Below are 20,146 nucleotides of genomic sequence, written 5' to 3' on the forward strand. Positions count from 1 at the left end.
CACCATCTTCTAATGCAGTGTTTCTCAGTCAGTGGTATGAGTCCCCTAAGGTTACTTAATAGAAGTCTAGGGGGTATGTCAACCCACTGAAATTTGGAGAAAACTGAATTTTCATCTTAAGTTTTACAGCGCTTTATTATTTTTTGTACTTTTTACACCCAAAAATTTCATCGCCTGCCCAGCTACAATTAAGTTGGTTAAACAAATGTGTTGCAATGGTAGGAAAACTGTAGGTACTGGGTGTACTTATAATTTTTTTTAAAAGGGGTACTTTATAAAAAAAAAAAAAGGTTGAGAAACACTGTTCTAGTGCCTCCTAGCTGTTAGAGATGGTCTGTTTCTCTTGCCCAGCATCCTGACTACTGAGTTAATATCGTCAGTGGCAGCATCTGCAGCTTCATAGGAAAGCTATGAGCTGAAGCTAAGAAAATTTGGCCTGATTCATGACCTTGTCCCTGCTGCTCACAAGGTTCTGAATGATGCTTGTGAAGCCGGCCAGACTCTAGTTAATTTCTGTCTGCTATTGTTTGGGAAAGTTATGAGCATTTGCTGAGGAACAGGTCACATTTACCTGTAGGCTCAGGAAGAGTACGTTTATACTGCAGGCTAAAGTCAAATTAAGGTACGCAACTTCAGCAATGTTAATTGTGGATTTGGCACTGTCTACTCTGCAGAAAGTTGATGGAAGAACACTCTTCCTTTGACTTCCCTTACTTCTCATGAAATGAGGGTTACTGAATTAAGAATAAGAAGCCCATTATTTCAAAATTATTTCAGAATAACAGGCTTGCTGTGTAGATGCACACTCTATTATTTTGAAATAATGTTGTTGTGTAGACATGCCCAAAGATGGCACTGCATTTCCTTACATGTAAAAAATAGCTTCACAACCAGATGGATTAGAACCTGTAATTCTTTAAGACATGAAAGCTTGAATTCTGGGTAAACTGATGTCAGGTTTCTTATGCACCAGAAAAAGGTCTGCTTACTATTTCAGTTCTTCGCATCCTGCATTACTGTGCATAATCCTGTGTTATAAAATAGGTGGGATGCAAATGTTTGACTGAAAAGCAATTTCAGAGCCACAAAAGCAAGCAGGCTGCATCTACATTGCGCTTTCCTGCTCAAGAATATATGCAAATGAGGCGTGGTGATGAATATCACCACGCCTCATTTGCATACTTAATGAGCTGCCATTTTTTGAAAAAATGAGAACAAACATTGTTCTGGACCCTGCAAAACTGCAGATATCAGTTTTATATACATGGATCATGTTTGTGGATTATGAATAATGCAGATATACATTTTGTATCTGTGCAGAGCTCTATTGTAAAGATTGGTGAAACAGCTAAAGTGAATTCACTTGGGGCAAAATTGATCCCTCATGAAACTTAGTGGACTCCAGTGAAGCTTATGTACAGTTGAATTTGGCTTCTGAGGTATAATTGGCTAGAGGTATAATTTGGATGGTAGTTCAAGTGGCTACTGTAAGTTCAAGAGCAGAGTGGAGGCATGCTAGCAGGAAATGAGGAATGGTTTATGCAAATATAAGCCTTGATTGTTACTAGCCCAAGGCAATTGTATAAGGAAGTCTGGGAGCATAAGGGCGCCACTTAGGTTCTTGTATGGTGTGACAGGGTGGGCATACCCCGCACTAGAATGAGAGGGTTGAAAACCCTGTGGGCGGAGGAAGTCCCACCTCATACCCCGACTGGGCATGCTCCAAGTGCTAGGGCAGTATAAAAGGCCAGAGAGCAGCTCAGTCTGGGCTGGCTGGCGAAGAGGAAGCATCTCTACACAGAGCTCCAGTGCCGCTACATCCCACGTCCCAGATAGAGGGAGCTGAAGTGCCGGGAGGCTGCCACTTCTCAGCCCCTACGGAGACCCAGGCATAAACCACTACCAAGAAGCCAGGAGACCAGCCACTACATGGGACCATGCCTCTGCGGACCCAATAGGAAGTGACCCAGGGAGGGTGCAGGAGCTGCCTCTTCTGTCCAGGTATTCTTGGTATGTTTTGGCCAGATTCCCCGCTGAGAGGAAATAGTAGGCAGCCCCACCGCTTGTAGGGCCCTGGATCGGGACCTGGTGGAGCAGGGTCCCCCTACCAGGAGCTAACCCCACTCATACTGATGCTGGTTATTAGGTCTTACTGCCCTGAAGTAGGGGACACTCATTGACTCTGGCTATTAGGCACCACTGCCTTGAAGCAAAGAGGACTTATTGAGTTTAGCCGTCAGGCCATTTTGCTGGGCGAGTAGGACTACTTATAGACTTAGAGTTGCTCAGGGAGCAAGTGAATTATGGACTAGCAAGCTGGCTGTCGGTCCAGCAACCAATCAAGCGCCAACTAAACTCCGGAATAGCCATATGCCAGTGATGGGGTGGGCATACACCACCACATATGGTCTAATCATATCACAGGTTGTAGTGTCAAAGAGAAGCAGGTTCAATAAAGCCACTGTTTCCTAACACCATCAGATGTGCCACGGTAGGGGCTGAACAGAGTATTGATTCCATCCAGCCAACATGCTGGCCATCATAGCTGTGCAAGCATATCATATGACATACAGTATATTGGGAATAAGTCCAGCAATATTCTAGAAACCTGCCAGGAGAAACACTGAGACTTAGAGCCACGCTCTGCTTCCTGGGCTGCCTATTGTTCAGGGCAGACCATAAAGTGACAATCTAACACATCCTCTCTGTTTTATTTATCAGTGTGGCCTTAGTCTCTGCTTTTTCCCCTAGGCTACGACTAGACTGGCCCCTAATTCCGGAAGAGGCATGCAAAGCAGGTAAGTCAGAATAGGGAAATCTGCGGGGGATTTAAATATCCCCCGCGGGATTTAAATAAACATGTCTGCCGCTTTTTTTCCGGCTTGGGGAAAAGCTGGAAAAAAGCATCTAGACTGTCGCGATCCTCCGGAATAAAGCCCTTTTCCGGAGGATCTCTTATTCCTACTTTCAGGTAGGAATAAGAGATCCTCCGAAAAAGGGCTTTATTCCGGAGGATCGTGCCAATCTAGACGCTTTTTTCCGGCTTTTCCCCAAGCCGGAAAAAAAGCGGCGGACATGTTTATTTAAATCCCGCGGGGGATATTTAAATCCCCCGCGGATTTCCCTATTCTGACTTACCTGCTTTGCATGCCTCTTCCGGAATTAGGGGCCAGTCTAGACGTAGCCCTAGAGTTTTGTAAACTACTAGGCTACTATCTCCTGTATTGCTGAATTAGACATACAGTCTGATTCTTTTCCTGGATAAAAGAGAAGCTTCACAACAGTGAAAGCCAGGAGTAATACCAGTCAATAGAGTGTAGAACCATGTGCCTAATTTGAATATGCAGAAAGGTACCATTCATAAATTCAGTAGCACCAGTAGATTCACCTGGCTGGGACATAGCAATGCTGGCATGTAGAATGGACTTCCATCTTGAATAGTCCCTTGAATGTCTTCTTCCTTTGGCAAGAACCAGTATGAGAAGATTTAGGCTTCTTAAATACTTCAAAATTGCATCTTCCAAACTCACATGTTGTTGTCCGGAATGATCTGTTTCTTTCATCCAATGGATGTTGTTAATATGCTGTAACTTTTGACATGGAAAACTGTTTCGGAAATCAAAGGCAATGGATATATCCAAACGACCAGATTCTTCTCAGTTTCAGTATTTTCCATTTCAAATGTGCAAAGAAATACTTTATTTAGGTGTTAACATTTTTCCTAATTTTCCCCAAAAAATTTTCTATAAGTATGGACCATATATTAAAATAAATTTTCCAGGGATGTAGAGGGGTAACATATTTTCCCTCTGTCCTTTCTAGGGAAAATAGAAATAGCCAAAATTAATATCTACTCAAGAATGACTTTCATCATTAGTCTATTGCCTTTCAAAGTCTCTCCTTAGTTCATTGCTAAAATAAATAGCAATTTTATTGGATAAAAAACAGACCCACTTGTCACTTGACACCCTTAAAAAATCCTGGACAACTGGAGATTATTAATAGGGTGGCCAGATTTGTATTTATATTATCTAGCATTCCAACTCTGTCCTAATTTAAGGTGATTCCTATCCAGTAGCTCTCTATACATACCAGCTTGATTTGAGATAGGAAAAAAAACTTATCTATGCCATTTGGTTCCCTCTCTTCTGTTATATACCTTAAAAGGCTGCTGTCTCTCCCAATTCCCCCTCCCCCCCCCCCGAGGAAATATCCCATCTTTGCACCTACAAGATTCAGCACGTTAAGATCATTATAGCATCCTATCTTACTAATTCTCTTGTGCTGCTATTTTTCCTTCTCCAACCTTGTATATGTTGGGGGAGCTGGATGAGTTGGTATTATCAGTTAACATGAAGAAATGCATTGCAGTAACTACTTTAGTGCCCAAAATTTATTTTGAGAAAGTTGAAATCTGCAGCTCCTCCCTCATACACAGACTGGCTTAGTGAGTTACAATTACTTTGTCTAATAAAAATGCTTGGAAAAAATATGAAGATGTCTGGTCACATATGACACTTACTATTGTATGTATTTGAGGTTTAGTGTATATGTTATATGTTATGTTATATTATGAGTCCCCAGTACCCATAAGTATTATCTGTTTAGTCATGTCAACAATGGACACCCTGTTTGACCTCTATGTTCTACTCAGGCTTGGTTGGTTAGTTGGTTTTGGTTTGCTTTTTCTAATGTTCATTTCAAATTTTGAACGCTGATTGGGTTATTTTAGGGTATTGCCATCTTGTGCATGTATTTATATATGTTTTGTATAATTGTGCTTATAGATATAAACAATAAAAAAGAAAGTTGAAAAAAGAAAGAAGGCTCTTTTGGAAGTTCAAATGCATTGTTTAATTAACTATTCATTCTGGATTTGGATAGAGGGCATGGTTCAGCAGTGCTTGTTTTGCAGAATGTCTGTTGTCAAAAAACAAATTAGAAGACATCCTTATATACTTGGTGACTGTGCTGCATATTCCTGCACAACTTGACAAATCTGTTCATTTCATCAGAGTTTGAGCACAACTGCACATTTTTTCAAGATATATCACATTGCCTGCCATACCATTTGATAAATATCTTGTCCTCGTGGTATTTTGAAATTCAGGATCACTCTTGAGGTTCTATATTACAGTGATTAATTTATGAAATCTCAAGAAATAGGGTAGCCACAAAATTTGATCAAAGTTGTGGAAGAATGCATGCAGTGTGTCATAATCTGTTTAGCATATGAGACTATAAGAACAATAGAAACATGAGGAGGGAAAGGTAAGTTGCTTGGCTCAGAAATGAGGGCACTAGGGAATAATGCAGGGGTGAGGCTATTATCCAATAGCACATAGGAGGGTGAGGCTATTTCTCTGGCTCCTTGCCATCTGTAAACAAACCATTGACTATTAAAAGTTAACATTTAATGCACAGGGTGACCTTGACATTGTAATTGGGTAAGAATAATGTATCACATGCTATCTACTATATTAAAGTGGATGGAAAGCCTCACATGGTGAATTGAAATCTCTCTTTTTTTTTCTTTTTTTTCTTTTTTTTTTTTTTTAGTCTCTGCCTGACAATTCACAGGCATGTGGAGACTTTTCACAGTTCCTTATGTTTATACATTCACAATGACAGCTTATAGGGTTTCACAATTCCTTATATTGTGTAATAAAACATGATATTCAGACAATATTTTAGGATGTTAAAAGCTTTTGCTTTAAACACAGAAGTAGTCAGATAAAAGCATAAACTACATTATAGGTACTTGGAGAGAATTTTACAAACAGCACTCAAAATTTACATATTAAGTGATTCCAGCTGTTAAGCTATGGAAATTGGCACAAACCACCAATATGGTGCATGCAGCAGAAAGGAGTATACTGCTTTTCAGCTTGATAGATGACTTGGCAAGCATACAATAAAGTACAGATGTCCTTAATGGGATTTCTTTTGTTTTATTATACGAACTATGTTAATGTCCAATTTATATGCCGCAAATAAGTGGAATAAAGTTTCATTGTATCACTTTCTTCTTAGCAAAGGAAATCCCATAAAGAGAAATGAAACCATAACTAGCTGACCATTATTATTTAAGTGAGACTATTAAATTTCTGAATGCTGGAAGAAAGACTCAGGAAGGTGCGCAGCGTATCTGCTGGCTGGCTACCAGTGAGGCATACAATGAGGCACATTCAGCTAATGCCTCCTTTACTTGACAGACTGATTGTGGGCAGGGATTATGTGATTATGATTATTTATAATTTACTTATGGTAGCAATCACTCCATGCTAGGCACTTTCAAAACTCTCATTAATTGAGTGTTATGTTAAAAGGTTGATCCTGAAAGGAATTTAGTGAGGCCTGCAATGCACTGAGCTTCCTCGACTCTCACCACTGAAGTTAATGGATGGAGTGGATGTTTGGTACATCACACGGGACATTCAGCATCTCATAGAATTAGGCCCCATGAGTCAGTGTGTCTGACAGATACACTGCCATTCTGACTTGTTTAAAACTCTTCAAAGCAGCTAATCACTAGAAATTTTAGAAAAGACACATGCCAGTTGTGCATATTTTGGTGTGTGTTGGAGGTTTTCCTGCTTTTGAGGAAAGTTGCATTTGAACTAAGGAGTGGTCTCTCAAAACTCTTCTTTTTCTTCTATAAAAGGTATTATGGCTATAAACCCTTCTGAAGCTTTGTTAATCTATATATGAGTCCCTGGCATATATATGTTATATTGGTTCAGGGGTTCTGAGTTCCAGTCTGTATCCTGACTCACTGCTTTATATTGCTTTTCCTATACTATACGGCTACGTCTACACTGGCATGATTTTCCGAATATGCTTTTAACGGAAAAAATTTCCGTTAAAAGCATTTTCGGAAAAGCACATCTAGATTGGCAGGATGCTTTTCCACAAAAGCACTTTTTGCGGAAAAGCGTCCGTGGCCAATCTAGACGCGGTTTTCCGCAAAAAGGCCCAGATCGCCATTTTCGCGATCGGGGCTTTTTTGCAGAAAACAGTACTATGGTGTCTAGAATGGCCCTTTTGCGCAAAAGTCTTTCGGAAAAAGACTTTTGCCTGAACGGGAGCAGCATAGTATTTCCGCAAGAACACTGACGATCTTACATGGGATCGTCAGTGTTCTTGCAGAAATTCAAGCGGCCAGTGTAGACAGCTGGCAAGTTTTTCCGCAAAATCAGATGATTTTGTGGAAAAACTTGCCAGTCTAGACACAGCCTAAATCAAAGGCAGGAAATGGGTGACGTACCCTGCTTTTCAATGATTTACAGATGATTCATAAACTTTAGCCCAAGCTCATCTGCTTAAGAGAGCAGACAACGAGTCTGAACTGTGAATATTTTCTTATTTTATAATTATTACATATTAACAATTAATTTTTAATTTAGAAATATGATTTGACACTTTAATACTTAGTCTATATTACTATTACACGTGAAAAGGATATTTCTCAAGGTGTGGATTTTCCTGCAAAGAAAATTTAATTAAGACCTCTTCATTTTAAATGTATTTATACATATTACTTAACAATTATAACAAAGTTATTCAGAACATATTCCTCTTGCTCATATCATCTCTTCCATGAAAAAAATTATGATTAAAAAAATAGCTTTACCACCAATAGGCCCATACGAAAAGTCTGGATCTAGCACATCAGAAATTGAAATCCAAACTCTGAGGCTGTGTCTAGACTGGCAAGTTTTTCCGCAAAATCATCTGCTTTTGCAGAAAAACTTGCCAGCTGTCTACACTGGCCGCTTGAATTTCTGCAAGAACACTGACGATCTCATGTAAGATCGTCAGTGTTCTTGCGGAAATACTATGCTGCTCCCGTTCGGGCACAACCCTTCTTGCGCAAATCATTTGTGCAAGAGGGCCAGTGTAGACAGCACAGTACTGTTTTGCGCAAAAAAGCCCCGATGGCTAAAATGGCGATCGGGGCTTTTTTGCGCAAAAGCGCGTCTAGATTGGCACGGACGCTTTTCCATAAAAAGTGCTTTTGCGGAAAAGCGTCCGTGCCAATCTAGATGCTCTTTTCCGAAAATGCTTTTAAGGGAAAACTTTTCCGTTAAAAGCATTTCCGGAAAATCATGCCAGTGTAGATGTAGCCTGAGTCTTTAAACTCCCCTAATTTTTCTGCAACAATTCAAACACTGCCAGAGATTTGGAATGTTTAAGGCAAACAAGCCTTCTATTTCAGCAGGGGAGAAACTTGTCTGAAGTAATAAGAGTTTAATGGTTTTGACATGCCTGGGTAATGCTTAATAGTTTGAAATTATAGTCAAAAGAGGCTTCATAAGAACGCCCATACTGGGTCAGACCAAAGGTCTAGTATCCTGTCTAGCCGAGTATCCTGTTTGCCGACAATAATCAATACCAGATGCCCCAGAGGGAGGAATCACAACAGATAATTCTCACATGATCCCTTCCATGTCACCCACTTCTAGAGAAACAGAGGCTAGGGATACCATTCCTACCCATCTTGGCTAATAGCCACTGATGGACCTAACCACCATGAATCTATCCAGCTTCATATCATGATGCTATGACATGACATATTTTGGCAATGGACTAGAAATAGGGGGTTACGTTGTTTGATCTCATTAATACTGTAGTTTACTCCTCCATCAACACAGTGGTATTGTGTAAATTTGTCACTGCATTGCTAAGGCAGATCTCTGAAGATAGATGCATTAACACTATGCAACTCGTGTGATTAAATTCACCTTTCTCTATTGAACACCATCTTCTGTAAGGGAAGTAAGGGCATACCAAACAAGCATAACTTCATGTTGCTTCTATAGGAGGAAGATCTAATGGGAATCCTCTTATAAATCATTTCTGAGAAAGTAGAAGGAACACTGTGATGCTAAGCCATTTTTGAGGAGTCTGATAATAGTTTAAATATTCTGGTGGAAGCCATACTAGCAGTGGCTTTGCCATTTGTGCGGGGATTTTTAAAGAATCTCAAGATGAATGCTAATGACTTTTAATGTGATTTCCGATTTGCAAGTGGGATTGATTTATGGTCAAATATTTTTCTTCTTATGTTTTTCTTAGTAGGAAACTTCATTTTGTAAAATTAAAAAGCAGCTGGAAATTACTGAGCTGATCACTCTGTTGCTTTGTTTATTTCAGACTTCCAGCAGTTTTTCAAAAAACTCATCTTTCTGTTGTGACAAAGTATCACAGTAAGTATTTCTTTAATCATTTTGCTGTACAGGTTGAACCTCTCTAGTCTGGCAATATCCATGGTCTGGAATGATTTCCACTAGTTGGATGTCTGCTTTTCATAGGTGTGGCCAAGTTTCCCCTAAATGTCTTTGAGGAGCCCATAAGCAATGGAAGTGTTGGTAATGCTGCTAGACAGTATTGATCTCCCATGGTTCAGCAAACTCTCTGAACCAGTCAGGTCCTAAGAGTGCCAGACTAGAGAGGTTCAACCTGTAGTGTCATGCAGTACTCTTGCGCTCATTTCAATTGCTCCTGGGCATGGCATCTCCTGCAGGCTAAAGTCACATTTAAAGGCCTTCCAGTTGTTATCTATGAAGGCACAGGCCCTAACATTTGCTTGCTAAGGTACAGTAGTAGGAGCGATCTTCTCCTGGACATATGCAAAATAGCAAGTGAGTTGAGTATTTTCCTACAGTAAAACTACCACAAGTCCATAAGTATCATATTCTCATTTATCTTTTATGCTGTTGCTTCAATACAACATTAATTACACAGATATAAAGAGAGACTTTTTTCAAGTGTAAAATTCCGTGTTACAGAGGGCCGCAGTAGGAGTTAAGTTTTGCACGGACCTTGTCCTGAGCCTTCGCACAGGGATGTATTTCACCAAAAGTGAAACTGGGACTCAAGAAAGATGACAGCCTAATAGCACAAAAACTGTTTTTCCAAACCAGATTGTTCACAAGTTGCAGCGAAAGATACTATCTTACTTTGCTAGTGTGCTTCATCCTAGCCCAGGGAAGGGACCCCCATGAGGTGTAAAAGAGTTCACTTTCCATGCCCAATGATTACTCTGGTTACTATTTGCATTATAGTAGTACTTAAAATGTGCCAGGCACTTCACAGACATACAGAAAGAGCTGTCTCAGCAAAATTGTCTGAAATGTTGCCAGAAAGAGTGCCCTTTCTGTTGGTATGTTTTCTAAGGTAATGGTTAGTACATAGTATATTTTGGTTATGTTTGAAATTATGGTCAAAACAGGCTTCAAATTACATGTTGACTTGGGCTGAATCCTCGTAAAGAGCTAAGAACTTCTGATTTCTAGTCTTCCTTCTACCTCTGACTTGCAGTGTGGCTTTGAGTAAGTCTATAGATAAAATGGTATTTCACAGGTGTGTGAGGAGGATTAATTTAATTGAAGTATATTGCAGATGGAAAGCTCTAAATATGATTTAGCTGCAGCTGCTAACTAGCTATATGGCAACAATTGTTTTCACTATTAACCTGAATCAAAGCAATGAGGAAGAAAGAAAGGCTATTTTAAACTGTTTTACATACTCTTTACTATGGTTCTTTTTGGTCAAGGTTCAAAATGATTAAAAGGCATGAACAAAACAATGTGTGCTATAACTCAAGTGCTTTTTCTGACATGACATTCAAAAAGGGTACCTCTAACTCTGCTTAATAGAAACACATCAGTCATTTATATGGGTAGTTTATAAGTCTCTGTCATTGAAGAAGTAATAGTAAGCGAAACTATTGGAGAAACTAGATCTAATTCTCACTTCATTTACTCTGTTGAAGTTAATACAGTCGCTCTAAATTCATGTCTGTGTAACTTAGGGCAGATTTAGTCATGTGTATACATAAATGATTTTAGAGACCACTTAAAGATAGAGTGTTTGTGTGATTTCCCCAAAGAAAGAGGAAGAGATTATTGCAGCCATGAATCTTTGCATGTCTGTAACACCTGGTTTTTCCCCGGTTGGCAATAATAATTGTATTCATTTATCCAGTTTTCCATAGCACTGCATACACAGACTTAGGATTTTATAGGTGGCACAGAAATGAACTCTCTCTTGGCCAGTTGCCAATTGCTTAAAGACCTGACATTTTTTTGTTCAATAAGCTGTTTATGAACCTCCAATTTGGATGAAAATACTATAAATACTGACTGATTCCCTACTATGAATCCAGACTGAAATTTCTTCTCATTAACTTCCTATTTCCTTGTCGTACTCCCCCCGCTTCCCACTACTCAAACTGCCTCATCGGATTCTTCGCAGAAGTGCAGACTTTGATCACATTATGGAGGAAGGCTATGAACTTGACCTGACTTACATCACTGAGCGGATCATTGCTGTGTCCTTCCCTGCCAGCTGTTCAGAGGAAACATATGTGAACAACCTGCAAGATGTAACCCGAATGCTCAAATCCAAACATGGAGATAATTACCTGGTAAGTGTAGCTTAAACCTGTTTGAATATGCTTTGTGTAATTGAGTTTACCCCATTTGCTGTATGATGACTGATCTCATATCCTTAATAACGAAGCCTAATATAGGCTTATTTATACCAATATAAATTGGATATAATTCCACCAAAGTCTGTCTAGTTCACATTTATGCCTGTGCAAGTGACTGCAGAATCTGGCACAGCATTTTGCATTTAGTCAAACAAAGAAATATCTGTAAGCCACCTGCTTTTTGAGGGCAAGGCAGTATGCTCTTTGGGCATCATGTTCACTTGCAACAGAAAAAATTGTAGGGATAGCTATCATTGAGTAAAACTCATTCCTACAAGATCCAGATGCCTCATCGTGGAATACATTTTTCTAGCAGCTGCAACTTGGGTTCCAATGATCTCTGATTATTCCACTTTGGCTGGTTCCATCGTTGATTATGAAACAGCTCATAAAGGTTGCTATTAATGTGTTTTGTCTAGTTCATTGACTTTATTTAGATGCATTTTTTCCCCATGATTTATTTTCTATTTTTTTTTAAATTGAAGGTCTTGGCCAAATCTTTAATGGGTTCCATATGCAAGATCTTTTATGATGCTCAGAACTGGTATTCTCTCATAGGCTACGTCTACACTGGCCCCTTTTCCGGAAGGGGCATGTAAATTTCACCAGTCGTCGTAGGGAAATCCGCGGGGGATTTAAATATCCCCCGCGGCATTTAAATAAAAATGTCCGCCGCTTTTTTCCGGCTTTTAAAAAAGCCGGAAAAGAGCGTCTAGACTGGCCCCGATCCTCCGGAAAAAGTGCCCTTTTCCGGAGGGTCTTATTCCTACTTCGAAGTAGGAATAAGACCCTCCGGAAAAGGGCACTTTTTCCGGAGGATCGGGGCCAGTCTAGACGCTCTTTTCCGGCTTTTTTAAAAGCCGGAAAAAAGCGGCGGACATTTTTATTTAAATGCCGCGGGGGATATTTAAATCCCCCGCGGATTTCCCTACGACGACTGGTGAAATTTACATGCCCCTTCCGGAAAAGGGGCCAGTGTAGACGTAGCCATACTGTTTATGTTTTTTACTTCGCACATTTAAACTCTGTAGTGTCACTATCTCTCTCCACTTGCTTATAATTCTGGGCCAAAATCTGTGCTGTTAATTGTAGGTATTTTTAGCTGACATGTGTAAACTATTAGAATAAATCCATAACTTCAGGCGGGTGAAATCACTGCAGCAGCTAGCACCCCTCCACATTAATTCACTTACAAAACATTTATTTATTCCAAATGCATTCTATAACAATGATTGGACTCTAGCTCTGCTTGTAGTACTACCACTTTTGAACCATTTATGAAGACACATCAATTTTCCACTAAGACAACCAATGGTCTCTCTGATACTAAACTATAATTCTTTGCAAAACATTTCACCTAAGTCAAAGTTTCAAATTCAGCCAAGATCAATAGTGATCTAGTGTCTCTTTACGATGTGATGCTGTATTTTGGTAAATGTGAAATAAGGTGGCGGTCTCCGTCCAACCATATAACTCTTTATTAGATAGGTTTACATTTAAAAAAACATTACATGGATACTAGCTGGCACAAATCTGCTGTCATTGGTCAATGGAATTGTTTGCCATTAATGTCAGAGAGAGCCTGGATGGAATATTGCATGTTTGCACGAGCATACTGTCCTCTATTCGGTTGTGACATATAGGAAAGAACATTGAAGGTTCCTCTATAGTAGGGGTGGCCAAATGGTTGCTTACAAGGAGCATTAAGCTCTTTTACAGTTAAAGTGTGGAATCCCCCTCCTCCGCCCTCATTCTCTGCCTACCAGAATTGGTGAGAGAGCTTGGGGCTTCCAGGTGCACACTACAGGGCTGAAGCCCTGAGTTCCGGCAAGTGCAGAGCTGTCCCTACCAATACACAAGCTACCCCAAATGTTGTGGTGCCCTAGAAGCAGCATGCTGCATATTGCCTCCGGTGGCCAGCCCATTCCCTAACTGGGCCCCCCATGGACTGCACCCAGATACTGCTTGCATGACAGCAGTGAGTGATGTAAGCCTGTGGGCCAGAAGACTCAGGAGGAACTGTGGGCGGCTGTGCTGCCAGCCAGAGAGAAGCAGCCATTTCCCCTTCCGAAGCACCATTTCTCAATGACTGGCAGCATAGTCTCCCTGCCCTGAAGTGCTCCTCAAAGCTTCTGCCCCAGCAGCTGCCTTCTCTGCAAAGCATCCCTCTCTGGTCCTGGGGGAGTGTGCAGATGTTGAATTGCATAGGGCACCAGCATTGGTAGGAAATGCCAGGGCAGGTGAATCCCAGCACTTGAATATCTGAAGATCATTCATATGCAGATGAGAGGGTCAGTAAATTTGGCTACCCCGCTTCTCCAGCTAATAGTTTCAGGCATCTTTCTTGTAGCTCATGTAGCAGAAGCTTGTGTCTTGGAGGTATAAGATCAGGGTTCTAGTCTGAGCTCTGCACTTCTGCAATTAGTAAGAAGAGATTATAACCTCTCCCTAGCTATTTTTGAAGGTTTTTCTGCAGCAGGAGTGGCCAAACTTACTGACCCCGCTTTTGGCCCTGCTTTGTATCTATACAAATAAATCCTCATGCTTTCAAATGTGTAAATTTCAGTCTTATTTGAAACTGGAATTAATTCCAAACTGATTGAAATAACAAAGTGCTTTTTAAAAATTAAGTCTTCAAAAAGGCTTAATTTTTCCAACATTTCTAACTTTTTTGTGTCTCTGTCAGCTCACGGAAATCACCCAATATCTATAACATTCCAAACATAAGTAGATTTTAATAACTGTTCCCCAGTAACTTCAGTGATGTTTTCTAGTTCACATAGAGTGCTCTCTTAGAGTCTCATGACAATAAGTGTTTTATAAACACTAATAGATTTTGACATTGGTTCATGCAACAAAGACATTTCACAAGCAGAAATAATAAAATATCTAAAAAAATTGCCATTATTTGACAATTGTACCTGAATCCCTGGATCTAGGAAGAAAAAGAAAGGACCAACAGAAAGGTAGTCCTATGTTGTCAGTCTTGTTATCAATTTATCTAGTCAGAGATGAATGAAAAAATATTGGACCAATGTAATGCTTATAGATAGAGAAACTGCACTGATAGTTTCTTTCCACAACAAGTGTATCTATCACATCCATTTAAAAAAAAAACAAGCTCTTAAAAGACAGAAAATGAATAGTTAAGGAATCATAAATCTGATACTTCCCACAAAATAAAATAAAAAAATCAAGTACAAAGAAATGCAGATTTCATCACAACAAAAGAAACACAGTCCTGTCCCTAAATAAGTGCTATTTTTCACCAGTAATTTCAACATATAAACACAGTGCAAAATCCTTCAGAAGAACAAAATTATATATGTATCATTAATGACACTCTGCTAGAGAGGTGCCATGCACATAGAGCCACTGTGAAAGTCAGCTTCATGTGTGTACCGGCTCCAGCCTGCCCCTACTCTATATCAGAGGCAACAGCATGTGGGGGGGGGGGGACAGATGGCCCCACAGGAGGTGGGAGCTGGTCCTCAGAAAGCCGACTCCCCCTGAACACCAATTTCTACCTCCCGCCCCCCTTGCTGCCTCTGATACAGAGCAGCGGGGGCGGGAGAGGGTGTGTAACCATTAAGATTAACCAATAAGCCTGGGTTTATCAGTTAATTGTTTAAACGAATACACACTAACATCCCTTATATACATAGATAATTTCATAGTATATTTGCAAACTTTTACACTTATTCTATTAAACTGTATATTGTTATTAATATCTTTATTATTTATATATGTTGTAATACTTCTAAAAAGGGCTAGGCACTGTATCAACACCTGGGAACAGCTCTCAATAAAACAGTTATTTTAGGTTCTTAGTTACTGTCAACTGTTACATAAATTAAACTGGTTTTAAACTTAACATCTTCCCTAACATTAAAATATTTTGATATCAAAATAAAGATAAGAAGAATATACGGCAAAGATTTCTACTTACTTCAATGGGATCTGTTTGGGTGCTCAGCCTTTTTGAAAGTCAAGGCACTTAAGAGGCTAAATACACACTTAGGAACCTGTCTTTAGGCATCCATTTTTTAAACATCTTGGTCATTTCTTTAAAGTCAACTAATGAAACAACCAAACAAGCAACCCACAATGCTGGAATCTGAGAAATTATTGTAGTCTAATAAGATTGCTAAGCTCAAGGCTCGATGTTATTTAAAATCTTACATTAATTACTATCATAAACTTGAAAATGGTTACATATTATAGGCATTTCCTACATATATATAGTTTCCTATTATACTTTCCTGAATTAACTACAGGTTGTATCTCCCTAAACTGGGACTCTCTGAGGGTATGTCTACACTACCCCACTAGTTCGAACTAGCAGGGTAATGTAGGCATACCGCACTTGCAAATGAAGCCCGGGATTTGAATTTCCCGGGCTTCATTTGCATAAACTGGGTGCCGCCATTTTTAAATCCCTGCTCGTTCGAACCCCGTGCCGCGCGGCTATACGCGGCACGAACTAGGTAGTTCGGACTAGGCTTCCTAGTCCGAACTACCGTTACTCCTTGTGGAATGAGGAGTAACGGTAGTTCGGACTAGGAAGCCTAGTCCGAACTACCTAGTTCGTGCCGCGTGTAGCCGCGCAGCACGGGGTTCGAACGAGAAGGGATTTAAAAATGGCGGCGCCCAGTTTATGCAAATGAAGCCCAGGAAATTCAAATCCCGGGCTTCATTTGCAAGTGCGGTATGCCTACATTACCCTCCTAGTTCGAACTAGGAGGGTAGTGTAGACATACCCTGATATAGCACGGATGTTCCTGGACTACAGAACCCAGGGACAGGAGTGCGGCAGCAAAGGCCAGTGACTCGGGCAGGAGCCCCATGGTGGGAGATGGAGGCAGTGGTCAGCACAGCTGGAAACTCTGGCCAGAGAGCTCTGGCCCCACAGCAGCAGTGGAGTGTCATTGTCTAAGGAGCTCTGGCACTTGGGAGCCCCAGCTGGGCTGGCGGCAGGAGGCCTCAGGCTGGAGCCTGGCGGCAGTGGACGTGGCCACATGCCACAAGGAGCTGGAAGCAGGAAGGAGTAGCAGACTGGGAGGCCAATGGCAGGGGACCTCCTCTGGTCCAGCAAATCCCCTTGTCAGGATCAGGGAGGTCCAACCTATACAGAAATACCCCGCATACTGCAAATGCTAAACTTATCTAACTTCAAATACTAATTTAGTTATCTAACGTGATTGCAAAATCCAAAGTCCACTGTCATTTAACTTTGTTATAACATATTTTGGATACAGTGATTTAGCACAACAAAATTAAACATCAGGATCTCATACTTGTTTTCTCTTTTTCTTCCTGAACAGGTGTTAAACCTTTCTGAAAAAAGATATGACCTTACCAAGCTTAACCCAAAGGTACTGGTTTTGATCATAACATATCTCACTTGCTAGACTTAAATACAGCATAAATGGGTTGCTATGAGCCGTCAAACTATAGAAGCTTTGATGTGCATAATGAGATGACAATTTTAGGAAGAGTTTAAACAAGAAGTCCTTTGGCACCTTAAAGACTAACACATTTATTTGAGCATAAGCTTTTGTGGGCTGGAACCCCACTTTGTCAGATGCATGAAGTGGAAATTTCAGTTTGGTGGGTAGATATACACCAGCAAAGATCGGTGTGTTACATTAATATGCAGAGGACCACTGCTAACAAGGCTAATTCCATCAGGGTGGATCTGGCCCACCTCCAGAGTTGATTAGAAGGTATGACTACCAAAAGAAGTGTGAAATAGGGATATATCAGACCAAGTGTGATATAGGGATGTTAAATTGGGGTTAATCAGCTAATCAAGTAGCCAATGGAATTTCCATTGACTACTTGATTAGTTGATAAGGACGGGGTGCTCGCTACCTTTGCTGCAGCTCTGGAGTTTAAATGTAGTAGGAGCCGGTCTCATTTTAAATAATGAAATATCACCATGATTCAATGAAACACAGATTTTTCTGCTGGAAAAAAAGGAACCATTTTCGAATAGGATTATTGTATATAATGACAATGTTAGAGTACCTTGTAAATGGAAAATGAAGTGGCTTTGTTTGATTCCAGATTATGGATGTGGGGTGGCCTGACCTTCATGCCCCTCCCCTTGATAAGATGTGCACCATCTGCAAGGCTATGGAATCATGGTTGAACAGCGACCCCCAGCACGTGGTGGTGATCCATTGCAGAGTAAGTGTGCCATGTTGTCATGGTGTATGCACACTCCATCCCTTAGAGGACGGTATGCAGGGGTGTGGATGCTGCCTCATTGGCAGTTGAATCAACAGCAATCTCTCTCTCCATCTAGGAGCACCAACCCTCAGTTCAGCGTTGCACTGCCTAATGGCTAGAGTCAATGAGGAGCAGCCCACTAACTCAGTACAGCCTGGCCTAGTCGCCAAAGTTGGTAGGGGATGGCCCTTTAACTCCAGGGGAGACGGTCTGGTAGCCAAAGTCAAAAGGGGTAGGCCCTTTAACTCAGGGCAGCATGGCTTGGTAGCCAAGGTCTGTATTGGTCAGCCCCTGCTGCTGGGCAGGATGGCCTAATGGCTAGAGTCTATAGTTAGCCCTTTTCCCAGGGTCGTACAGCCTATGGGCTAGAGTCAATGGGGTTTGGAGGCAGCTGCCTCAGTAGGGGGACCTGGGACCACCCCACTCCACCAGGTCCTGACCAAGGGCCCCGTGGACAGCACAGTGGTCTACCACTCCCTTGGAGGGGAATCTTGCTGAAACACACGGAGTTTACTTGGGTAGGAAAGGCCGCTCCTGCACCCTCCCTGGGTCACTTCATACTAGTGCCAGTGGGTCGGCATCCCATGCGGTCACTGGGTCCTCTGCTGGGTCTCCTCTGGCGCTGTGTGTACCAGCAGTCTTCTGGGGCTCTGGTTCCCGCTGTCAGGGTCACTGGCTGGTAGGGCCCTGGAGCTCCTGCTGGAGGTCCTCCTTCCGCAGCCTGCCTAGTCTGAGCCGCTTTCTTGCCTTTTATGCTGCCCCAGCATTTGGAACATACCCAGTATGGGTGAAGGGGTGGAACTTCGTCTGCCCACAGAGTTTTAACCCCACCTGCTTCAGTGTGCAGTAGGCGCACCCTATCACAAGTGTAATATTTATTACCTTAAATTTTTAATACAGGGTGTCCCTGTTATAAGTCGCCCCGGTATGCATCCATTCTGTACTAAGGTTGTTGACACTTGTAGGAACTGATGTGTTATAAGTCCTCCTGTTTTCCCCCTCTTAAGTCATGAAAAAAATACAATTTGCGCAAATTGAAGTCAGCCGCAGGAAAAAATTTCCCCGCTTTAAGTTGTTTTGCTATAAGTCCAAGTTTTTTGGAATGTATCTTGCACTTATAGCAAGGATGTCGTGTATATCATAACAAGAAAAGTTATAATTAACAATTTTGCAGCAATTTCAATGTTGAAAACATAATGAGCCAGATACTTAGTTGATATAAGTGAGCCAAAGGCCATTAACTGTGCTAAGTTAGACTAGTCAAGCCTCGGGTCTGATAAATCCAGGTTTGTGTGCTTAGAAGTAATATGCAATGAGATATATATTTCAAAGCTGAACAACACTGTTGAGTGTATTTAGTGCATTGAGATCTTTAATCTTTCTGTCAAACTTCTGAGGATCCTTTTATACTATATGACATTTGCTACACAAATTGCGTAGCTTATTCTGAGTCTAGGGCAAAAAAGCTTATTTTGAAATTTGGCGCAGTGTAGACAGCGCCAAATTTCAAAATAAGGTATTATTCTGTCAAATCCCTTAACCCTTGTGGAACGAGGGTTACAGGGATGCCAGAATAGCGTACCTGCACTATTTTGGAAAATAGTGGGAGCATTTAAAGATGCGGTTTTGCTATTTCAGGATACTTTTGGTATCCCGAAATAGCACTGCAATCTAGACATACTCTATTAGTCATTTCAGTTAAGTCTCTAAGAGCATTAATGTTAGATGTCCAAATCTCTATTTAGTTGCTTTATGTGGGCATTTGGTCTCCTAAATGCACATCGGACTTTCCATCTCTGGAATTTAGACATCTAGAATTTAGACATTTAGGTGAAAAGTGAGCACTTCGTTGTTGACTATATCATACAGTAGTTACAATGGATTAAATGGTATTCATTCCATTTGGACTAAAATAATACTGTATCGACTAAATTCACAAAAGGATTTAAGCATCTAAAGTACTGACTGGAATGATTTAGTTGGGGGTGGTCCTCCTCAGGTCTTTCCTCCTGCTTAGATTCTCCTCAGGTGTTTTCCAGCCCTTATCTTCTATGATTCTATGATCTAACTGCCAGTTCAGGTGCATAAAACCTAGAATCGGGCTCCACTGACATTCATAAAATATCCCTTCTCTGTTGTGGAAAGGTGAATTAAACTTGATTTGTGCCTAAATTTGTGCATTAAAAGTTCCACAGGTGACTAGGTTTGCGTCTCCAAGTGTCTGGATGTGCAAGCCCCAGGGGGATGCATGAACTGTGAAAAGATAGGGTTCTGCTGCTTAACTCACCTCTGGGACCCACTCTAGTAAATGTGTTCAGTATCTGCCTACCAGACTGGGCCCTGTATATGAGTTTGCACAAAACAGTAGTGCAGGTTGAACCTCTGTAGTCTGGGACTCTGGTCCAGCAACACCTG

The 20,146-nt window shown here is 41.0% G+C and overlaps 1 protein-coding gene across 10 annotated transcripts in view; it reads left to right on the plus strand.

Annotated features, from left to right (window-relative positions):
* The window catches only part of TNS3 (tensin 3), a 427,787-nt gene that overhangs the window by 235,713 nt on the left and 171,928 nt on the right, over nt 1–20,146 (plus strand). For 9 of the 10 annotated variants that reach the window (XR_012901850.1, XM_006136339.4, XM_006136336.4 and 6 more), the window contains 4 exons: nt 9,157–9,209; nt 11,260–11,431; nt 16,822–16,872; nt 17,567–17,689. Coding sequence is in view for 9 of the 10 variants with exons in the window: in XM_006136339.4 (XP_006136401.2) it covers nt 9,157–9,209; nt 11,260–11,431; nt 16,822–16,872; nt 17,567–17,689 (399 nt within the window). In the remaining variant the exon portion in view is untranslated. The remainder of the gene's footprint in view (nt 1–9,156; nt 9,210–11,259; nt 11,432–16,821; nt 16,873–17,566; nt 17,690–20,146) is intronic. The other variant, XM_006136338.4, reaches the window with a different exon arrangement.

This window comes from Pelodiscus sinensis, chromosome 2 (genome assembly GCF_049634645.1).
Source record: "Pelodiscus sinensis isolate JC-2024 chromosome 2, ASM4963464v1, whole genome shotgun sequence".
Classification (NCBI taxonomy): Eukaryota; Metazoa; Chordata; order Testudines; family Trionychidae; genus Pelodiscus; species Pelodiscus sinensis.